General features: G+C 43.3%; 1 protein-coding gene across 1 annotated transcript; it reads right to left on the reverse strand.

Annotated features, from left to right (window-relative positions):
* Positions 1 to 690: 690 nt before the first annotated feature.
* Positions 691 to 22,871, reverse strand: LOC104044898 (purine nucleoside phosphorylase). The gene is made up of 6 exons (XM_064459216.1): positions 22,144 to 22,871; positions 11,474 to 11,643; positions 11,064 to 11,167; positions 9,508 to 9,683; positions 5,805 to 5,995; positions 691 to 4,851 (listed from the first exon to the last, which is right to left on the reverse strand). Exons 1-6 carry the CDS (start codon positions 22,275 to 22,277, stop codon positions 4,634 to 4,636), a joined length of 993 nt encoding a protein of 330 aa, XP_064315286.1. The 5' UTR covers positions 22,278 to 22,871; the 3' UTR covers positions 691 to 4,633.
* Positions 22,872 to 23,430: the final 559 nt, after the last annotated feature.

Here is a 23,430-nt window from a genome sequence, read left to right on the forward strand (position 1 = left end):
AGCAAAATTTGGACTCAGGCATTGCCCTGAATCCGCTCCTCACTAGCCCTGGGGAAACATTTCCTTGAGTTGCCTCTATGAAGCACGGGGCAGGGCAAGGAGGGCTCATTACTCCAGGAAGGGGTTTGCCAAGATTGAGAAACAGGGTTTTAGAGAGCAGGCCGTGAAGCTTTGGGTGAGGAAAGCAAGTGGTGGTTGTTCTTCTGTTTGAAGCCATCTCCTAGCATGGGTGTCCAGGCTTCGAGCATGGCAGGAGAGGACATCCCTTTAGCAGGAGAAAAGGTTGGATGGTCCCCTCCAGCCTTCACAACCATTCTGGCTCTTAAACCAACTCCCCTCTGAAAGTGCTGTGATATTTTGGAAATAATAGACCATCACGCTGCTTACAGAGTCAGGCTTTAATTCAGCAACGAACAGAGATCAGCCAACTGCCATGACCTGCACCACATCGCTCCCTCTTGCTCTGCATATTCTGCCTGGGAGGGAAGAATTTAATTCTTTCTAGCATATGAAATTCTTGCTGTGAAGACCTAAAGCTTTTGGGAAAAAATAACCTCACCATAGCAGAAACACCTTAATTCAGCTGCAGGTTTTCAATAAAGAGAAACATCTAAGTGAATTTTGATAACTTGAAGGCAAACCATATGTTCAGCTGCTGAGCTGGGACAGATAGGTGGTTTTTTTTAAAAAAAAAAAACTTTTTGATTTACTTTTATGTAGAAAAGACTGCAAACAGCAAAATCTCATGTAAAAAAGTCTGGGAAACTGAGCCTTGCAAAGGAAAACGGACAGGTCACAAAATCAGGTCTTTTGGGGGGAGGTTGCAGCATTGTTTCTCGGATAACAGCAGAGATCTCTCTCTAAAAACTCATTACATGGTCCAGCCAAGGGTTGTATCAGGGATCTCTCCTCTTGACATCACACTTTTATGTTAATCACACGAGGGTATCAAAATAACACCTCCATCTTCTCCAGGGGACTGGAAACAGGAGGAGCCCATGACCTGAAAAGTTTTCTCTGGCCTTCCGTGGGTCCCCCCTGCCACAGGCACTGCAGCACGGGGCTGCCTGTGCCAGTGGTATCCACTTCCCAGCAGGACCGTAGCACTGAAAAAGCCAGGATTAGCCATACAATTCGGGGTTCTCTTTTTCTACTTGCTAGGGTTTTTTAGCTTTTTATCCATCTTCCAGCTTATTCTTATGACAGTAATAGCCTAAATTTAATAATTAGATAAGTGGCATAGAGTACAGGAGTGGAAAGGAAGCCGAGACTGTGTTACCACCTACTCATTTCAGCCATGGCATTGCCAGAAAGCACCAAGGAGCATGAAATAAAAGGCACAGGATTCAACAGCAGAAGCGTGCCAAAGTGCCGTGTCCCACAGGATGCCTAGTGAGCAGCATCAAGGAAACTGCATCCTGCTTCTGGTGCGGATGACTTGCTGCACCAGTACCACTACAGCCCATCATAGCTTTCAGCTACTCAAAAGTTAGTTGAGGTCCTTTGGTTCCTGGTATTCTTTCATCTGAGTTCCTCAGCCCAGGGGGATCAGTAAGAAATACCTGTGTAAAGTGCTGGGCAAATATTGGTCCTGATTATCCTGAGCTTTGAGCCTCAGTGCTTTGGTCCCCCAGGGCTGTCCTCCAGCTGAGGGGTTGGATGCAAGGGGTACAGCTAAGTGACTCTTACTTTTCTAATCAGTGGTACTGGTGCAGCAAACAAAACCCACTGTTTTCAGGATCACAGCAGGTTTTATTTCCTCCCAGTTTTTTCACTTCACATCTTCCCCGCTTGCATCATTATATTTCAGCCTTCAGAGGAAAAAAAAAGAAAGGATTAAAAGTATACCCAAACCCTTCCAAAGCTCCCAAGGCTTCTTCCCCTCTCATCATTTACAGGGACAAAAATCAGGATGTCCATGCAGAGTGTGAGCCATCCAAGTCAACCTCCGACAGCAGAAAAAAGATAGACTGTTAGAGGGCTCAAATGCTACTTAGAAAATATTTCTTTAAGAACAGGCATAATTTTTCACAAATTTACTTGCATGGTGATTTTCTGATTAAATTTTAAGTTGTATTTAGGTTGTATTCAGATATAAGTGCACAGTCCAGGTCTCACACTCTGCCTCCAGTACAGCCAGAGAGAGGAGTGCACCCAGCCTACTGAAAGCAGGTGCTGCTGCCAAGCCCCTTGACTTCTCAAGCCAGGCTTAAGAAGTACCAGCACAATAGCAGGTTTTTTTGGATGCTTCCCTTCATATTGCAGTCCAGCCTGACTCTAATTAATGAAGTCTGCTGAAATCCCAGCCTTAGCTACTCTGGCTGCTCTGTAGCTACAGCCAGCTGCACAGCTGTCTTCCACTCACACTTGAGAGACTTTGTATTTACCAAGTATTAATTAGATGAATGTGAAGCACCATTTTCTAGGCAAGGGAAATTATCTGCTCTCTCTCTGCCCTGTAACAAGCCCATATTGGGACAAGTCTGAAAAGGGAGAAGGTAAGAGTGGATCCTTCTTGCTCTGCACATCTGCCACTTCTCATATTTCACTGCTTTTGCTGCCACTGTTGACGAGCAGTTCACTCCTGCTAGACCTGAAAAGGCAACAGCCTTGTGGAAGAGGGACCTGCAGTCTCTCCCTTTGCATATCACCACCAAAGCTGGTCTCTAAGACTGTCTTGACAGTCAGACCCACCAAACAGAAAGAGCTGCTGTCTCAGAGTGCTCCTCCAAATGCCAGGAGTTGCTGAACAAGTGACATCCAGTAGAGCACAGGCAATGAATCCTTGCCCTCCAGAAGCCCTCAAGACCAGGCTGGGCAGATGTTTGTCAGGCCTGACCCCAGCTAACCCCACCCAGGGGAAGAGAAGGAGACAGGGTGGCCACCCCAAGATCTCTCCTACACCTGAAGTGCTACCTTTTCATGGAGGACATGAACAGCACAACTCTGTTCCTCCTGGTGGCAACATCTGCACCATTAATTGGTGCAGTTGACAAAAGTAGTTGCAGTACAAAGAGCTTCAAGCAAACACCAGGCCACAATGCCCTTTTGTGCCCAGAGCTGAAGAAATGACATGGGAAGCTGAAGGCCGCAACAGAGAGTGAGCATCAATGGTAAACAATTGATCAGCTGAATTTTAGAAGACAGATGGGGAGCTCTCCATGACCAGTTGGGTGTCTTCAGTTCAGACCAATGTGTCAGCTGAAAATATTTAGCTATGACAGTGATAGGCTGTATAGAGAACTCCAAGATAAATGAAAGGAAAAAGGTTACCTAGTAATTACAGTCACTGTCTCACATCCAGCTGCATCCACAGTTCAGGTTGACCTTTGGGGAAACAATGAATAATGCAGTGTTCTGGTGAACAGTCACCCTCCCTTGGTAGACCATTGGCATGCTGGTAAGACAGAGCATGGTGGCCTCTTCTGTTTGTCCTTTACTCACTGCTAGGCTCAATTTCTTTGTGAAAGAGAACCAGGAAAGCCAGAAAAGTATCATACCTGTTCCAAAATAATTTCCACTGTAATTTCACACCACTAACCTTCACAAACTATTGGTACTCCAACATCTGCTGCAGGCACTGCAGAAGAGCAAAGCTGGGGTGAAACGCTGGGTCAAACTGATCTCTCTGTCTTGGGAAACCAAAAGGTCTCCAGTGCAAGTGGCTTAAGCTGCTGATGTCAGAAACATCCAGAAACAGAAGGAACAAAACCAGGCAGAGCTGGACCTAGATCCTGTTTCGAACTTGGCCGCTTTTACACTGTGTATGGACAAGTCATGCCTCGCACCCAAGCTGTACTTACTCCCCCTGTAAAACAGGGCAATAGTGATTCAAGGCAGGAAACAGAGTAGAGAAGCATGAGGGGGTGTTAGGGGCATGCTGCATTGTAGCAAACAGCTACTTAGCTCTGTGGCTGCTCATGAAGAGCCAAGAAGAGAGCAAAGTGAGGCCTTTCTGAAGAGACCTTCAGGGGTGGTAAGGGAACACGACACCATGCATGGGGATGCAATGGTTTTCAAAGCTGTAAAATCAATTGCAATCTGCTTGCTTTGCAGCATTGCTTGTTCCAGACAGATGTCATCTTTAGTCTAGTTTATTTTACATATCCAGGTCCTCATCCAAAACACAGACTCTTTTTGTGGACTTCCACCAGCTTCAGATCAGGTCCTACCAATGCATGCCCAGCAGGCACCGAGCCCTGCAACCACTCTTGACCAGAGTCACAGTGCAGGGACTCTGTGCAATGGAGGAGCAGAGACTCAGGGCAGGATTCTGCTGAGAGAGGCAGCACCATGGGCAAGAAACAGCAAACACTCTGCAGCAGAATGTCGGGGAGCTGGAGCTTACGGTACTGAGGGGCTCATTGCTGACATATGGGTTAGGGAATATGCCAGAGGTCAGACGCTGTTTGTTTAGGTGCCAGAAAGCTGTTTTGGTCACTGGTTGCTACCAAGGTGATCATTCTGGCAAACTTCAAAGCAAACCTCTGCACCTGACCAGCTAAAGTACAGGGACAAAGATCAAAAGGTCTATTCAAAATCAGGACAGCAGAAGGGGACAGTCTCACCAACAGCTCTCCCTCAGCACTTGCTAGCGTTCACGTGTTACAATTGAATGATAAATGGCTGGACGTCACAGAGAGTTTGTGCTTTCCCCCAGCTTTCCAAGGAGATGTGTGACCAATTTCTGCAGGGCTTCAGTCTGGACGACCGAGACGTGCAGCACTTCCTTGTGGTTGGCTTTCTCTTGACTGTTGTAGTTCATCACCACTTTGTTGGTGATGAGGGAGATCCCAAGGACTCGGAGGCCACAGTGCCTGGCTACAATTACTTCTGGGACAGTACTCATGCCTACAGTAGGACAGGAAAGGACCAGGGTGAGTCAGGACTTACATCAAAACAAGATCTCTCCAAGGCTGCAGATCATGATCCTACCTTCAGAACATGCCCTTGTCTTACTCACCCACAGCTCTCTATTTCTGAGCTATGTAATAGTTAAAGGCAGCGATACTTGTAAGGCTGTAACAGTTGTAGCACTACAGTTACAACCCTGCTCAGCACAATAAACCACCCACATTTGATTCCTGCATGCTGTCTCTCTCAACTCGCGACATGTCAGACTGCTCGCAGCCTTACTAAGGGAAATACTGATGTGCTGTATCATGTGGCTCTTCTCTTCCTCGGCTAAAAAGGCTATTGCAAAGAAAAATGGCCTTGTGGGAAGCTGAGCTCCCTTCCTCACACAATGAATCTGCAGATATTAATGAACTACTTCAATGATGGAGGGATCAAGCTTCCATGAGCTGCTTCAATGATGGAGGGGTCACAGCTGGAGGAGATGGATGATAACACTTAACTTCCTTGTATGTGGTTAGGAAGATTTCCATAATTACCGTCCCTAAACAACAAAGTTTCTTATGGAGTACTGCTTTGTAGGGAAGAGGCACAGTGAAAATCCTTACAGTGCCAGATTTAAAAAAAGAATAATAGAAAAATGGACTTTATTTCTGACTGGGCCTCAGTCCTGCTGAAGTCAAGCCATCTGAGCATGGGAGATTTGTGTCTGGGAAATAAAAACAACATTGTGCTGGGATCCCTGTCCCAGGCAGCTGTAAGCACACAGACTCTCTGTAGATCTATCCTACAAGCTGCACTAAGCCACTACAGAATTAGGCAGAAATACACAGAGCTAATTTCTCTAGGCCCTGGAGACTTAAAGAGTCCAAGACTGAATAAAGTCAGCCTTGAGCTGAATTAACTTTATTCCCTATGCCCAAGCAACCCTACCAGCCCAGCCAGCTTACCTACAGCATCTGCTCCCAGCACCTGCAGCATGCGGCACTCAGCAATGGTTTCATAGCAAGGACCAGCCAGCTGACAGTACACTCCTTCTTGGATGAAGCTCAGAAAGCCAAGCTCCTGTGCACTCTTCATCGCCAGGCCAAGCAGATCTTGCTCATAAGCATCTGACATGCAGGGAAACCTCACTCCAAACCTGCGAGGCAGTAAAGGACAGAGCCATGCTGACACTGCTAGTGCTAGTTTCTCTCCATTGGTTCAGTGATGCTCATCCTTTGCCAAAAAGGGAAATGTTAAGGGCAGACCTGCCACAGATGCAGTCTCTCTCATCCCAGCCTCATCATCAAATACTTCTGCCATCATAACATTCCTGCTAGATCTAATCGCCCAAGACCCTCAGCATGTAGAGGTCATGGCTGTTGGAAGGTCTGGCACCACGTTCCTACCACACAAACCCATCACAAATGGTCTTTCCAAGAACTCCTATCTCCAGATATCCAGATATCTCCAGATGATCGTTATCTCTCTCCCCAGTAACTGGCCATGGTGGCTTTTAAACATTGTCCATAAGACAGCTGCTACCCTTTTCTTCTGCGGCACAACAGCTTGCAGACAGGCTCCCAGTGGCACTGAGTCCCAAAGGTTGTCCCAGTGCCGGGGTTTGAGCAGGGCCTGATGGAGCATCGGTCACTACATTTAAGGCTCCTAACACCAGGCAGATACTAAACCAGGCTCCTGAAGAGCGATGCCCTGTACCACAACAGCAAGGGCTGTCCTGTCACCACATTAACACCCACATGCCTGAAACAGAAAGAGTTGGATGCGCTGGACAAGTCACATGAGATTTCAGTCTTTCCCCTTTACCATCTAGTTTGAAGGGCCTCAAGGAACTACTTTCTTTGGAAGGCAGATGAACAAAGCTTGCTAGTCAGAAAATACATCCCAGGAAAGAGTGTCCAGTTCTTCATTTGGTTCCTGGCACAGCAAGATCACACCAAGTACAAGCTTGGAGACCCTTTTAGGGTAGAAGTGCAATCCAATTGCCTATTTGAGATGCCCCAATGGTTCTGCCTGCCCCTCAGATGCCTCTCCAGAGCATGCATGCATCCTGTAGGTCTTATAATGCACTTGCCAACCCCAGAGAATGGGTATTGGATACTGAGCAGAGTGTCAGATGGTATTAGGTGTCTACATTTAGGCAACAGCATCCCATACTAGGTGCCCTCCCTCGCAGAGAAATGGGGACAGTGGCACATGTTGAACCTCCAGGCCCATATTTGAGGCAGCCTTCATCCTGTGCTTTAAGGCTGGGTCTCTTGCTTGCTTTGGGTCTTAATGTAACAGCTCAGTCCTGCTCCTGACTGAGCAAATCAAACTACTGACTCTAGGAGAGCAGAAGCAGATGGCAAAGACTGGTATGCTGCTGCTGAGAAAATCTGCAAAATAAACTCCCAGCCATGTTCACCAACTCAGTTCAGTAGCAGTAGACCAGGTCCCTTATCCAGGCTATTAGAGCTTCTGCTATTTACATGTTTTTTCCAGCTGAATGTTTAGGGTAGTAGGTGGCTTATTTTATGTTTATGAACACTAAAATATTATATAAATGAAAACCAAACTTTCCCGTCTGGTCTAAGGTAATAAGTATTTATCACCATGACAATTGCTTCTCTTTCCAGAAGGATGGCCAGCAATGCAGAAGCCAATCTCTAATTTATTAAATTTGGTCCTCAGATTCTTGCAGTATATTCCCTTTCCACATCTCTTCATTGCCTCTAGTTTTTCTCTGTTGTGCTTAGAAAAATCCTTCCTGGTGGCTGAGCTGGACTGGATTTTAGGAGGAGTTTGCTCAGCTAAAGCTCTGAAATACTTTGAAAGCTGATTCATAAAGACCTTTTGCCCATTTTGATGCCTTGGTCAGCAGTACAAAAGTCACCTCCAAGAACACTGCAGTCTTCACCAGGAAGCTGCTCTTGGGAGGCAATGAGACAGCTAAGCTGCCTCTGAATGTTGTCCAGAGGGACTTATTGTTCGGTTGGTATTTCTCCTCCTGTTCTTGAGTGATTATGCAAGCCCAGAGAGCTTTAAACACTCCTGCATGTAGCTTCTGTGCTTGTGATCATTCTTTCCTCCAACCCACTCCAATACCTATGAAGATGTAAAAATGTTCAGCTTTACATGGGTACTGTCCTCTTGCCTTTTGAATTGCAGAACAGCATTTATTTCTCCTGATGTAGTTGCTAGCACCTTTCAGATTTCTTCAGAAGCAGGAGCCAGGTCTGGCATTACATCAGGAAGGAACTAACTTTAACTGGAAACCAGGCAGACCACCTTATTCTCAGCCAGAACTTTCTTTTTGGAAAGTTCTCAGGCCAGTCCAGGTGCCTGCCCTGCAAACATGTCCTTTTTTCAAGATGAAGGTACCAACCTAACAATGAATTTGGCCATGTCATTATCTAAACTCATTCTTTGCTCATACACTATCACATCCTTCACCACCTCTTTTGCTTGTCCTCTGGCTTCACACATCTGGTTTTCATCTGGCTTCTCTACTGCCAGGTTGGTTAGGAAATAATTCTTGCTACAGTTATGTCCTTATCACAGTCCAGCCTCTTTCTTTCCTGCTATGAAACTCTTGACAGCCCTAGATCTTCACTGCTTCCATGCTGACATTCCTGACACCTGATGTGCTCTCCTTTGCTCAGCTTGAATCTCCAGTGGATGTGTCCTCACCCTCTTTTTAGCCCTATTTGAGAGCCAAAGGGCTTCCTTTTGTAAGCACTGGCCCATCTGGCACGTCTCCTCTCAGTGCTATGACCTTGCTGGTGCTGGTTGCCTTCCACCCTATCAGTCTGATGTTGCCTTGGAAGGGTTTTAGGATTACAGATTAATTCAGGTTGGAAGGGACCTCAAGAGGTCATCTAGTCCAACCTCCTGCTCTAAGCAACTCTATGCTTGGTGGCAACTGCACCCCAGGAGTGAAGATATGTTACAAGCTGCTCTGTGCACTGACCACAGGTTAAGGATCCTGCTACACAGCTAGTATGGGAAACCTGATTTCCCAGATCAACCAGCAGCAGGACACTCTTGTAGATCTAGAGGTCTCCCAAGAGGCTGCCAAGACAACCACCTCTCAGACTGATGCCTTCAGTGACTACATGATGTTAACAAAGACACCTCTGTTTAATGACCTGGGTACAAAGGTGGATATCAGGAGATTTTGAGGTTTTATCCTTGCTCTGCTATCAACTTACCGCCTGGCCTCTGTTGTATCAGCTGCATCACTCCAGAAACAGCTGTTGATAAATGCAGGCTGGAGACACTGCAGTTTACCAGATCGCTCAATTAAAAGGAACTTGCAGAGAGAGGGACTGACAAGAAGAGACAGCAGTGTCTCCTTAGCAGACAGTACAGCTGGCCATGTCAGGAGAAGGATCAGAAACCTACTTTTATAAACCAAAACCTTCTGGGGGTTTGCATATAAACTCCTTACAGGCTTATAAGAGTAAGCAACAACGAAGAGTAGGTGCTTGGTGAAGGCAGGGCAGGTGGCACAGTACGCAGAGCATTGCTTTAACTTTTCCTTCATGGGTACCTGCAGCCAAACTCTACCTCCCAGCAAATATTTGCCAGCAGGTGCAACTGGCAGTCCTAGCCTGCAGCTGGAGGAAGAAAGGATTAATTGGTAACATGGAGCTGATGCCTTCTTACCTCTCATCATTTGGTCCACACAGCGGATTCTGCCCTCCTAAGCCAAACAAGCTGATGTGATCTCTTATGAACATGATGTCCCCGACCTGGAAGTGGGGATTGAGTCCCCCAGCAGCATTTGTGACAATCAAGATCTGCACCCCCAGGAGAAAGAAGACCCTGATGGGAAAAGTGACCTGCAAGAACCAAAGGCATATATGCAATGAGTATTGCAATTCACAGACAGCTACTACTACTACATTTGTAGTATTGCAATTTGTGGACAGCTTACATGATGCAGAGAAGGGTCTATATGAGGCTACAAGGAGAAAAAACAAATTTTTCTCCAATTTTAAATTTTCCTTTAATTTAAATGAAAGATTTATTATTTTTTAATACGTTTAAAAAACATCTTGAAATGAATACCGTTAAAAATCAAGCCCATATTTCTTATTGCTGCACTAAGGTCAAATAAATGCAGTACAAAAAGAATATGCAGATAATTTTTCCTCACTGCCAAGGTCTTGCAAAGATCAAATCACTGTGCTGACTGAAGTAACTGCTTATGCACATGGGCTTGGAGTATAATTGATAAACCAGCTTTCTACAGCAGTGATGTGTTTCACAGAAGCATAGAGATTACTTCATTCATTTCATTTTATTCACGTTAATTCCCTTCAGTGACCTGCTTATCCAAAGCTAAAGAAAAATTGAGAACTGAGGAAAAATACCAAAAGGAGTTTGATTTGGAGGAGTCGGGAAGGAATCTCATTGATATCTGATATCTCTAAAACACTAATGAAGCTGTGAGCAGAAAACTTCCTAATTTGGACACAGCTTCTTTAAGAAATGAGTTAATTTTGATATACAAACATGTTTCGGTTTTGTATCAAGTGCATTTAAAATAGTTCTGTTCTATAAGAAGTTGAGTGGTGCCAAGTATTGCAGTTTATATCCAAATGCAAACTGACCTCAGCCACAAGTGAAACCTCAAAAGCTATCCAAATAAAAAAGAACACACAAAACTATCAGCCAGTAAATAAATAATAGAAATGTACATACATGCATGTTAGGTAACATAAACACAGATACTGGAGAGTATACCAAGTTACACTAGCCAGGGAGTTTTTTTCGGGGCGGTGGGGTTGGGGTGTGAAAAAAAGCTGTGAAATATACAAATGCAAAGGAAGATTAAAATAGATTTTTCTTATCACTCAAAGTTTCCTGGTTGCTGATTTAAATCATGTTTAAAATGACTGAGTTAAAGCATGTGAATTAATCTGCCTTGTGTGATATACTATTTTGTCCTGCGAGTATAGCAGGGCTAACCACTTTGTGCGGCTGTGCAGCATCAGCTTCACCTAGGAGAAGCTGACTACCTCTTGGTTTGAACTCCCTATTTTATTTTTTGGGGAGAAACCTAAAACCTAAAACCTAAGCAAGATTCATTGCAAAAGCAACATAAGTTCATTGCAAGAGCTAACCTCCTGCAGCTAGATATCAAATCAAGCAGTCATTTTTGCATCGTTTACAATGCATCTCCTCCTACATGAAAGATTTTGTTAAGGAGAACTCACCGTGCTGACAGAGTATCCTTCGTAACAGTGGAAACGTCCCTGCATACACACGCAAGGCTGTCCGTTCAGCTCTCCAAACACCAATCTGCCAACATGCCCTGCAACTGGAAATTAATAAAGTGTCATTTTAGTTACAGGTCTCAAGGTCTTTGACTTTAGAGGGATTTGTCAGTTGATGATTATGCATTACAGGAGGGCCAAGAACTGCAAAACTGGGACCTGAAAGTTAAACAAATACCATAGCACAAATATATGTAGGGTTTTTTTTTTTACTGTGAACGCACATTTCACCACTGAGGGACTGGTTTGCAGACCACTGCCAAGGGGTGCACGTTGACTTGAGTTATCTCACTGTAAGGCTGTTGCAGGCTGCTGACGGATGGGTTGCTGATGCCCTAGTTTGCACTAACCTGTGCTCCGTGGGAAATGAGGGATGTCCTCATACAGAAAGACTGTCTTGTTATCCAGCACATCAGCCAGACCTCCCAGTCCAGATCCACAGATGATGGCAGTCTTTGGGCGCTGGATGGTACGGGTGCGTAACCAATCTGCTGTTTCCTTATACACCTCGTAACTATTTCTGCAAAAGGAGAACATGTCAGTGAGGCTATAAAGCCATGCAAAGAACAAGCTTCAAAGGATAAAATTCCTGAAAAGGTGCAAAGAAAAAAAAATCATTAAGAATAAAATAGTAGGAGCTTCACTGCTACTACTGAAGATGTTTTACTTTTAATCACATATATTTTACTCCTGGCCAGAGGCAAATCATTCAAATCATCTTTGCTGGTTTCATTCTATAGTGGAGGAATGGCTGATGAAACCTGGATCACAGAAATATCACGAGGCAGAACCACTCCTGCTTCTGATGGGCTCTGGTCTCTCCTGAGTTATTGAAGGAATGCAAAAGCACAATTAGACTGAGAAATTGAAGCCTATACGTGTCCGTACAGGAACATTCTGTACAGGAATGTCCAACTGGTGATGGAGAAATACAAGAGGAGGGAAGTCCAAGGGCACCTGCGCAGCATGGCTGGGATGCTGTGCTGATGAAGGAGTAGACATTGCCCTCTGCAATCAGTAGACTACTGGGACATGGGGCAAGCATCATCTACACAGAAGTAGAACCCAGTCTTCCGAAGCAATGAGTGCCATCAGCTCCCAGTGCTTCCTTCTGGGGCTGGTAATACATCTCAAACATCCATTTTCTTGATACCTCGTTGTTTCAGTACAGGAGGCTAAACAGGGAGATTTCATTCGTCCTCTCCTCTCCCACAGGGTGGGCAGTGGGTCACACCTGCAGTCTAGTCCTAAGCAAGAGGCCCAATGGCATCAGTCAACATCAAAACAGAAATTAAAAACAGGAATTTGGGCTCCTGGGCTTACACTGTCTGATTTAAAAGGGGAAGTGCTCAAATACCTTGGCAAAAAATATGTCTTATCCAGTGCTGAAGCACAATGCTAGAAGGTGAGACAGAAGCTGGCATTACACTGCCTGTTGTGTATCTGTCTCGTTGGAAGAGACGACTTCAATTTTTAGGCCTGCCAGTCCAGTACTCTTCAGATGCATTAATTGCAGTTGTGAAACACAATCAATAGCAGAATAATCCCATAATCCTGTTTCCAATAGAACAATATGGGTGTCTTCTGAAAGTTAATATCAAGGTTGATTGGAAACTCTCATCAAAAGCAAGCGTAGTGATAGCATTTCTTGATAGCGACTCAATCACTACTATAGATGAGTAGAATTAATGACTGTATATGGTAGAGGACCAGTTTACAGAGTGAACCAACACAGGCAGGGGCAGCAGGTTCTCTATATGAAAAGCTGATCTGCTTATTAAAGGGTGAGAGAATCAGATACTGTGAGGTTGAAGAGGATGTAAAATTGACTGGAGATGCTGATAAGCAGCCACTGTCTCCTTCGTGATTTTTTTTTTTTTAATCAAGTCGCTTGTTTCCAGAGGTGCAAATCTTAGTCAGTTTGTGATTCTGCTGTCTGCAGCCTTACAGAATATACAGAAAATCTTTCAAAGTGGTGGTCCACACTCCAGGAGATCTCAGACCATTGATGAAGAGGATTTGACTGTCAGCATACACCTGGTTCATCTAAACTGAAGTATCAGATATTCAAATGCAGGATCTCAGTTCTGTAGTGCTTTTTCCTCCTTTATACTGAACAAGGTAGCTAGTTTTTGCATGGATATCTTTTGAGCATTTTCATCTCCCAGCTGTCCAGCTTCTGACGTAAGTCCTGTCTAACGTCTGATACATCAAACATGTTCCTAGTTGCAAACTGTGATGTCAAAAACACCCGAGTATGTCATAAACCTGCAATAACTTCAGTATCTATGAATTAAAATGAAGAGTCATACTTAGCTGAAATTCTTTTCAAAGGAAAGGTCTGGAAATGAGGAATTTTATTTACTGTAACGTATCAATGAATTTTCCAAGTGTACCATGAGCTCTTGAAATAAGAAAAAGCTATGAAGTGACATTAATGAAGACTACACTGACTATATTATCCCTTGCTCCCAGACAAAAGCTTTAAAAGTGCTTTAAATACATTAATGAGTGATTCCCCACAATTTCTCTGTTGAATAACTGTAATCCTTGTTTAGAAATTAGAGGAAACCGAGAGCATTTAAATGTAATTCTCAAGCTTTTGACATACCTGTGGCAGACAGGAGAAAAGAACGAGGTCATTAGGATCAGCTCTTCCACTTGATCACTAATCCCCTGGGGTTTTTTGGTATTTTTTTTTAAAGTGTGAATACACCCTTGCAAAATAAATTTTAAGAAAATGGATATTATCCCCATACTCCCAGAAAATTCATGAGTGTGGGATGAACCTGATTCCATGTCTGCTAAAGACATTGGGATTGACTGCATTGTGCTGAGGAAGTTTTTTCCTTCCAAACAGAAGGCGTTAAAATATTTCTCAACCCAAGAAGTAGAACTCCAGTGCTGCGTAACTCGCCTTGCCTGAGAGGAGCTTCAGTGGGCCTGCAGGGGCCTTGCCTCTCCATCCCAAAGACTTTGGACACACAAGAGATGTTCCCAGTGCTGAGAGCACAGTGATGCCAACATTAACTTGCAACACCCTGCTTGCAATATTTAGTTTTCAGAAGTCTTCTGGATGCACAGGATCAAAAGGGACCAGCAGGAACAGATAATTTCTGAATATGAAGGAGATACCTGCTTAGCAGGAGCGGAGGGGGAGTTTGACCTATGGGTCACCAAATGCAACGTTTAGCCTGGAACTGTGAGAGCCCGAGGTCTGTGCAAGCTTTTTGACAGCCAGAATTAATACATGTAGCACAAAGCCCCCTATAGCTACTCCATCTCCAACAATGCACCCCTAATAATAGTGCTCAGTAGCATCGCTTCGGATTAAATCACAGGATCAGCTGAAAACACAATCCCCTTTATTTTGATTGCTGTCATCCACCAGAGAAACACATCTGTTGCAAAACACAGGACTGTCACCAGTGACACATCTTTTATGGCATGAAAAAAACCCACCCCGCCCTCTTTGCACTTCTAGGTTGGTTGAAAGCAAATCCATGTAAAAAGCAGACATATCCCAATAAACAGATAAAGGGTTACATTTCAGCGAGGGGCATACTGCCATACATATTTGCAGTATATGCCTCTCCACACCATATTTGCCTCTTCTGGCCCATAACCTTTCCCAAGGTCACCTGCCATGGTCATTGCCATATTTTGTAATGACAGCACCTGACACAGGCAGATGGCCAGATTCCTCTTCAGTAAAAATATGTTTACTTCTGAGCAGTGCTTGCCTGACATTATTGAGTGCCCAGCATAAAGAAGAGGCAAGGAAAAATGATGCAGTTTTGCTAGCCTCTTCCAGCCTGGATGTCTGTGCATCCCCTATTTCACAGCACCTTACCTGTCTTCCTCAGCATAGGCCATCCTCCTCCTCTCTGCTTAACTGAAAGAAGGGGATGGTTGCTGGAAATGGAGCTGCAGTGTTTTATTTGACCAAAGAGCAGAGGCCCATTGAACCTGTAGAAGCTGTTGCTGTCTCTGGCGGTGAGTCAGGGAGGTGTGTCCCAATTTCTCTCTGGTTTCCCCAGAGCATCTCTAATCCCTGAGTAGGAGGGGCATGTTCAGGGCATCTGCTTTTCTGGTCTCACCTCCTATGACACACATGCCCTAGAGCTCTGCATAAAGCTTAGATGCATGCACGCACACTTTATAATGCAGATTAAGCCTAGAAGGTTCACACACACACACACACACACACACACACACGCTAGCAGCTGAAGTCACCTGCTCCTTTGCAATTCAAACCCCTGGGAGCATGGCATGAGCTCACTGGGAACGTGCAGACTCTGCAAGACGATCTGCACCACCTACTACTGCAACGACCAACGAGACTTTTCCGTACCTCACTTCATGCTCTTCCCATGGCAACCAGGGGTGATGTCTCAGTAGCTCCAGCCAGGTTTTTTTCCCTCACATTTAATTGCCTCACCCATCTCAAAAGCAAATCTGTCTTCAAATATGCTAAACCTATGTTCAGCTCTGTTCAGAAAAAAAAAAAAATCAGGGACCCCACCATCTGCCCCTCTAATTTTAGCTTTGGAAATATTTGGAAACAAAGCTTAAAACAACCTTGTCATATGTCTCTCTCTGTGCAATAATGTCTGATCCTGACAACTGATGTGATCCACATTTTACAGAGCCATAGATGTTTCCAAGATGATTAAATGCCAAAAAATTTGTATGAAAATTGGTGATGAGCAGAGACTTGATGTGCCCCAGGTGGAAGGCTACAGCTACAATAGGCCCTCATGGCTTACTAGATCCAGAAAGGCCACATGGGAACAGAATTTATAAATATCCCAAGGAGGCAAAAAATCTTAATCAGAGCTTGTCAATTCCTAGACAAAAAAAAAAAAAAACAACTTAGAAAACTGAGCTACACCAGTTTCCAGTCTCATAACATTTCTTATTACTTGTTATTAGTCTTATTAATAATATTTATTCTTATTCATGTTTGCATCTTGAAGAGCCCACATCAAACATCCCCTTGGCTGCCCCAGGAAACTCTCTCAGAGAACTTTAAAGTCAAACAAGGTAATAAATGCAGCCAGAAAGACCCAGGCACTTTTAGAGAGAGATTCTTCGTGTTGGAAAGCAGAAACCCACTGTCCCTGCCTCAATTCCAGCACAGGCTGTGAATCTGTAACAACTAGCAGGATTTAGGCATCATGTGTAGCAGCAAGTTCTGTTGATAACAGGTATTTGTTGAGATACAATTGGCACTGAAGAAACAGAAAATGGATCTGAACAGAAACTGTAAATACCCATTCCCCTCAAGTTCTTGACCTTTTCTTCCTCATGTTTACACTTCAATTTCTTATTTACTTTCTCTTAGGAAAATTAAAATGCCCCTTCTACAAAGATCAGTGGGTATCTGTGCTGCCACTTCAGGAATACGTGGCACGGGCATGGTGCACCCTGCACTCTGTTTGCTGGAGGCAGTGGAAAAATCAACATTAAGGGTCTAATATTGGTCTATCATTTCCTCTTCCATGCCCTCCTTTCTCATTCTGTTTTTACCATGTTCCCCCTCCTTTTTCAGATATACCTCCTTTTTGTCATTCTCTCTCATTCTTGTCTTTCTGAACCTCGGCCATCTCTATCTCTACCTCCTCAGTGTATATTCTTCTTTCCCTTCAGCATTGTTTTTCTATACAGAACACAATAGGCTGATAGCAGAGATGGTTTTAGGTAGACTCAACTGCATCAAACCCTGTGTCTAAAAAGACCCCACATTACTTGCCTATCTGCACAACTCATCACACCAAAGGACTCTGCAAGTCACTGTCACCCCAAGCAACCCTCACCTACAGCCAGGGTCTTAGAGCCACTTCCTAGGTCCCCCGAGTCTTTTTGCCCTCTGGAAACCCATGTTCCTCTTGCCAGCACTCAGGACTTCTTTGAAAGCCATTATTTGCTCCCACTAAATTAAATCACAGAGTAATGTTAGGCCCTTTTATGCAGATTTTCCATACAGTTCTTTGGTATCAGCAGAGTTCTGATGCCCCCCAGATATGTTCCCTTGTTTAGCTTTAATCTGATTACGTTCATTAATCTGATTCTTTTTTGCAAAGCAGACAAGAGGGATCAGACAGCCTGAGAGCTCTTCCCAATTTACTCTCATCTAAGACAATCTGCTCCCCAGTTTGGATTTACATGGAAAATAGGATTATCAAAAAGGGACCATTTTATCTATCTTTCTGCAGTGTCTGTTATTTAACAGCAACAAAAATTACTTGAGTTTTAACCTGTAATGCTGCATTGGCTGGACAAGTACTAGATAAAAGTTTACTAAAAAAAGTTAATTTGAGCAGTGAGGGCATTTGTGCCAATAACACTGTAGAGAGGAAGAGAAAAACCTAATTAAGCTTCAGCTCCTGTACAAGTACTTCAAAGCAGATCTATCTAAAAAAAAAGTTACTGAATAGATTGCATAATCCTTAAGAAAGCATTGCCAGTCATCTGCCCAGAAAGAACCTCAGTCGTCTCCTTTGGTATGTATGTGTCTACAGCAAATTATATCTATAATCCAGATCTTATTGACTTGGGTGTCATTGAAGCCCCATTTCTGTAGCTAGAACTTCAACTGCTACAGGATGCAGATGCAATCACTTGAAATAATTTTATAACAATGCTTTACATTCCTACAGCAATTTCTATCTAAAGAAGCATTGTGAAGTATTTTGCAAGCATTTAATTAATGCTTTAGGGTAAGTCTCCCACTTCCCCGTGTGCTCACATTATCACGGCATCAAATTACCTTGCAGTCTTCTCATGTGTACAGCACATCAACCTTTTGGGAAAGGGAACTGGGCTGCAGAAAGATTAACAGGGTGTCTACACAGTGGAGACAAATCATGTCAGCCTAGCCCAGGAGAATGCATCTCCCCAGCAAAGTCCTACAGGCATTACCATGCCCTCCCTCATGGCTGCAGTGCTCACCTTTATCTCCATCTGGGGGACATTTTTTCCTGATTCTGTCAGGAAAAAGCCAAGATTCTGCCTCAGTGTTTTGGAAGAAGGTGAAACAGATGAAGCCCAGAAAGATTTTGCTCTTCCACTAATTCCCAGAATGCAGGTGTCAGGGCTGATTAAAAATTACTCAAATTACCTTAAGAACTAATCAGGATTTTTGCAGCAGTTTGGAAACTCATAATTTGTTTGTACACTAGCTATCTTAGACAGCCACAGGAGTGTTACTAGCCACAAAAAAAAAAAAAAAAGATAAAAAAGATCAAATGATATGCCATATATATTTTTCCCCTACAGATCATTTTAATAGAAATCTCTAGGAAGACCTGCCTGAAGTGACGTGTCTGCTTCTCGTTGTGCATCTTCAGGAAAGAGACCTCCAACCATAGTGAATGCAGAAAAGACATGACCAGGGGAGCAGAAAACCAGATGTTCAAAAAGCTTTTCATAGTTAGCTGAGCAAAATGAAAACTAAGCAATCTCCAATGATGGCCTGAAATTACCGCAGAGGCAGGAGAGATACAGAAACTTAAGATAGGCACCAGGGAGCTGGGGAGACGCGTGTTCAGTTAGGTGAGATGTCAGAAAAAAGCTTCTAGCTACCCAAAATGTGCAGTCCTGAAGAGCCCTCCTGTAAGGGCAGTGGGGAAAAGGCTTTTAGGAGTTCAGTTAATGTAAAGGGTTCACTGGCAGGAAAACAGACGCAGCATTCGTAAATTGTATGCTAGCTCAGTAAAAACTCACCAGCTTTCTAAGACTGAGGCAGAAGGAGAAAGCAGCTTGACCAAATCTGTGAACAAATGATACCAGATATTAGGAAAAGAGCAGAGATGCCCTAAGACCAGCCAACATCTCCACCTGCCAGTTCTAGGACAGGTGTTAAAGGCTAAAGGATAAGACTCAGGTTGTGGCTACGGGAGTTTGTGGAAGTGAAAGCACTTGTGTCAAGGAACTTGGTAGAGACAGGGTATAGAGAAAAGGATCACTTGGGGATTTGAGGGGAGTTGTACTTTCTGAAGGGATAGAAGCAAAACAGGTAAGCAGTACATCAGGCTTGGGATGAACAAATGGGCTGTTTGCTATGAAAGTGCTTTGATGTAGACAGAAAAATCAGAGGGCTGAGGGGAAAATGTAGTGGAAAGCTGCAAAAACACTTTAGTGAGAATAAGTGGAAAAGAAACTATGTAGTCTGGTAGACTAGAGACTACAAAAGACCAGGTACCCCTCTTGGCCTACAATAAATACAGATAACTTGAAAAAAGAACTAAATATTACAAGGAAGAAGAAAGAAGTACTTTCAGCCCTGTCACAGAAGAAAACTATTCTCAAACAGTTAAATGGTACTACACAGCTATATGTATCACTAATGATTCTGGAATCATTAGTGTATCACTAATGATATATTCCCCTATTTGACACAGGTGAATGGAGTTCATATCCCGGCATCAGAGCCAACTGCTGGCCTGGAGCTCTGTGCATGCTTCTCTGAGGGAAGAGTAAGATTTCTCCACCAGAAGAATAAGGACACTCACCCATATTGAGACCACAGAGGACCAAAGTTTATTCTCTTCTGTGGTCTGGAGTTCTCTCACTAATCAATAACGCTTTCACACAGCGGAGCTCAAGGCCAGACCTTTCACCAGTCTCCAGGACAATGTTCTTATTTCCCCAAAACCCCTCTTTGGAAAACAATACTTTCTGGAGGTCAGCAGGTGAACATACTGTCCCATGTAGCCATGGTCCATCAGCATGTATTTATGCTTTCTTACCAGGATCATTTTCTCATTATCTCATTTGTGGTGCAATAATGTCACAATATTGAATAGTCTGTAGGTTTTTCCTTTTAATTTCCATTTCAATGATTTTTCCGTGAAGAAGCAAAGATAAGACAACTGTAGATCATTTTACTACTGGACTACATCAGATATTTATTTACTGAAGTCCCACAACTCACTTTCACTATAGCAGATTGTGGTTGCAATTCCTCCAGCAAGGAAAGTGAATGGCAGACTTGCCTGACTTTGGACTGCATGCCAGAAACAGAACAAGAGGCCTTATGGACCGGTCCCCAAGGTCATGCCAAGCCACTGCATTAAGAGCAACCAACCTTCCCAGCCTCATACACCACATACCCACTTCTTGATACAGCCACAAGACACGTAAAATGTGAGAGACATCCCCAGATGGGGCTCAAAGGGCGCAAGATAGAAACAGCTCCTAAGCAGTCCCATTTCTCCGCTGCAGGAGAGGGCTCAGCTGTATGTGCAACTGGTTCTTGGCAAATCAGCAGCATTAACCTCACAGCCCCATTTGGATGGCTGCCTCCTCCTGGGATGGACTCACATTACCCAGATCATAACATAACCCCAGCATGGAAGTCACAGCTGAGCCCTTCAGAATCCCCATGGTGTCCTTTCAGTTTTAATCCAAAGTATTCCTCTAGAATTGCCTACGGTGTGCTTTAAAAAACACAGTGGCATAGGGAGACCTACAGGTAAGCACACGACAATATCCTCTAGATATCTCAAGAAGCCTGAAGCTAGGTGGGATTTGTGCAACTGATGGGCCTTTGCAAATCCCTGTGGGGAAGCTATCAGCTAAAAGCATCCCTGTAAATCTTTCCTTCACCTTTGGTAATTGATCTGAACTTTTACAAAAAATAAAGAAGAGGCTGTTACCTGCCTGCCTTTAAGAGACCAATGCCATCTCCTGAACTTACCAACATGTTGCATCCTGCAGTGATAGCTAAAAATATGGTGAGACAATGCAAAATGACACATTTTTGGGGCTGATCTTTAGACGCAGGGTGAGAAGTACCAGGTGTCCTGGAGAATCTATGAGTTTTCTTCCTCCCAGCAGCCCTCCTGAATACCCAATATGATTAAAAGAGCTCCCAAAACCTCCAGCAACACTCCTCAGCTCCATCACATAGCATGCTTATATTGTATGTGCATTTTGTTTTTTAACTATAAAAAAAAGTCAGAGGAATAAACAAGACTTTGTTCTCAATTAGATATTTAACTTCTGATGTTTAACTGCACAGTATTTTTTTTAAAGACAGATGCTTCATTTTGAGGCTTTTGGTGCCACAGCTGCACACACACCTCATGATCTGATAGACCTGTCTTCCAATAGATAGAAGATCAGCTACCTATCAGCTGACAGAATATTAGTTCCATAAAAGTTCCCATTTTGCTAAGTTCCCATTTTGAGTGTCTCACATGGACAGAAAAGATGTTATTTAGCGTAAGATAGAAGTACCTACTTGAACTTCTGCTTTAGCTTGAAGAGATTCAAGAAAACATAGGAGGAGGCTGAAGCTCACAAGTTGAGTTAAAGGTTTAATTTCAGGAAACACATCATATTTTTCTTAAGTGTGGTATTTAATTGCATTTCTTTTAGCTAGGAATCTTGCAATGTGGCATGCTCAGTGATGAATTGTTCTCCCTTGTCTTCAGTAGTCCAGGAGATTGTGACACTGGGAAGCTACAAGCTATAGATAAAGCCTAGCAGGGCAGGACTGAGAAAGGAAGAGTCTTATATGCCATACTCCCCCACATACTGAATCATAGTTGTCCTCTTGCTGATATTGACCAAATACTTAAAAACCCCAGAGCACATGAAAAAGTGATTTTGAAAATATGATTTAAGTGTTTAAGAAGAGATTGAAATGAATCAACTCAAACTCAATGATTTAAATAACCTCTTGTCCACAGAGCTCAGTCAGTTTGGGTCTTGTGACTAGTGCATGACATGCAGGGATAACAAAAGGAAGGTAATGGAAACATAACAGCATTCAGAAGTATCAGAAGGAAAGGCAAAACTAAGTGAATGATGTGTTTACTTTCTTACTACCAACACAGGAAGAAAACATTTCAGACTATAACACACCTTTTACATTCCTATTAGCTTTAAATTTGTTTAAACTAAAGATAATAAAAAAATTAACAATTATGTTTCTGTATGCTTTATAGACTAAAATGTAAACAGAGACCACAACAGACACTGAAAACTCACATTACCCTCAGCTACCTACCTCACTAGCTGCTTATCTACTTTAATTAATTTATTCCAGCTTTGCCCCCCACCTTTAAGTATCTGAAGTTGTTGATTGATTGGAAAGTGATTTTCAAACAGGCCAATCAAAGGGTGAAGAGGCATTGCAAACATACATATACATCTCCCATCCACAACTAAGCTCTTTTTTGTTAGATAAAACTCTTTCTGATGAAGAAACTAGTAAGTTTTTCCTTTTTTTTTTTTTGTTGCACTGTTTATCAGAGGTGAATATGGTAGTTTTAGCTTTAAAAATGTATTCATTTTTTCAAGATATTTAAAGAGTAAGTTTTACTGCTGTAGTCATGTTTGTAGGTAACACAGCGGTTTTTTAATACTTAAGGCTCCTTCTATTTTGTAGCAATGTTCCTTCAATTTAGAAAAAAATAGCTTAAAGGGGGAGTAAAGGTTGTCTGTTTATAGATTTATGTGTTTAGTTGTGACTTTAATATGAAATTCGCTAATGTACCCAGAGCAGGAAAAAGGGTAGCTTACCTACATATCATTATTTCATCTTTAAGATGGACATGCCAAGTTTTTTTACTGATTATCTAGCTTCTAGCCAAATTTTTCTCGGTTTTATTAGTTCCGGAGTCCCTTGAACTCACAGCACTGAAGTTCTGGTTTAGAACTAATTCTGGTTTAGGGCTGGATCGTGCTTCATCAAGAAGAAATACATGAAAGCACAAAAGTCAATACCAGCAAACCTGGCACTAAGACAAAAGGAATTCTGCTAACTCATGCCACATTGTTGGATGTTTGTTCCCAAATGGGCTGGCAAGAGCCTCATTCCTTAACCTGCATACAGGAAAATCCCCATAATGCTTAAAACGTTGAGAGCAGCTTGCACCCTGTCTGCCGTAGTAATTAATCTGCTTTGACCTTCCTGCATCTACTTGCAGATTAGATGCTATTTTGCTGTCTAGAAAGTGTGTTTCCAAGGATGCTGCAATGGATGTTCAATTCTGCTCATTATTGCTTTGTTAATATTTCAAGTTCTTGCCTTCTGCTAACCGAAGCTGGGTGTACCGAGTCTCCTGGGGATTTAGAAAGGGCAGCAAAGTGGGTTACTGTGCTCAAGAGTCTTCATAAGTATCTGCTTATCTGGGTTACAGAGGCCAAAGCGAACTCCTGAGGAGCATCGCTGCTAACTCCAGAGATGGAGGCTGGCCTGGAGAGTGTGTGCTGAGATGTGGTACCAGCAGGGCTGGGAGATGACGGTGCTTTGTTCTGGCTCCTTGGTCAGCTCTGTCTTGTTCTGCAGGGC

Source organism: Phalacrocorax carbo, chromosome 8 (assembly GCF_963921805.1).
Source record: "Phalacrocorax carbo chromosome 8, bPhaCar2.1, whole genome shotgun sequence".
NCBI lineage: Eukaryota > Metazoa > Chordata > Aves > Suliformes > Phalacrocoracidae > Phalacrocorax > Phalacrocorax carbo.

Bases quoted from the DNA above. Each gene is read 5' to 3' on its own strand.
- LOC104044898 (XM_064459216.1), bottom strand. From the start codon at position 22,277: ATGTTTGCAATGCCTCTTCACCCTTTGATTGGCCTGTTTGAAAATCAC. The intron at 11,168-11,473 runs GTTAGTGCAAAC...ATTAATTTCCAG, and splicing joins TCATTTCCCACGGAGCACAG to TTGCAGGGCATGTTGGCAGA. The intron at 4,852-5,804 runs GTAAGCTGGCTG...GTCCTACTGTAG, and splicing joins GCTGGGAGCAGATGCTGTAG to GCATGAGTACTGTCCCAGAA.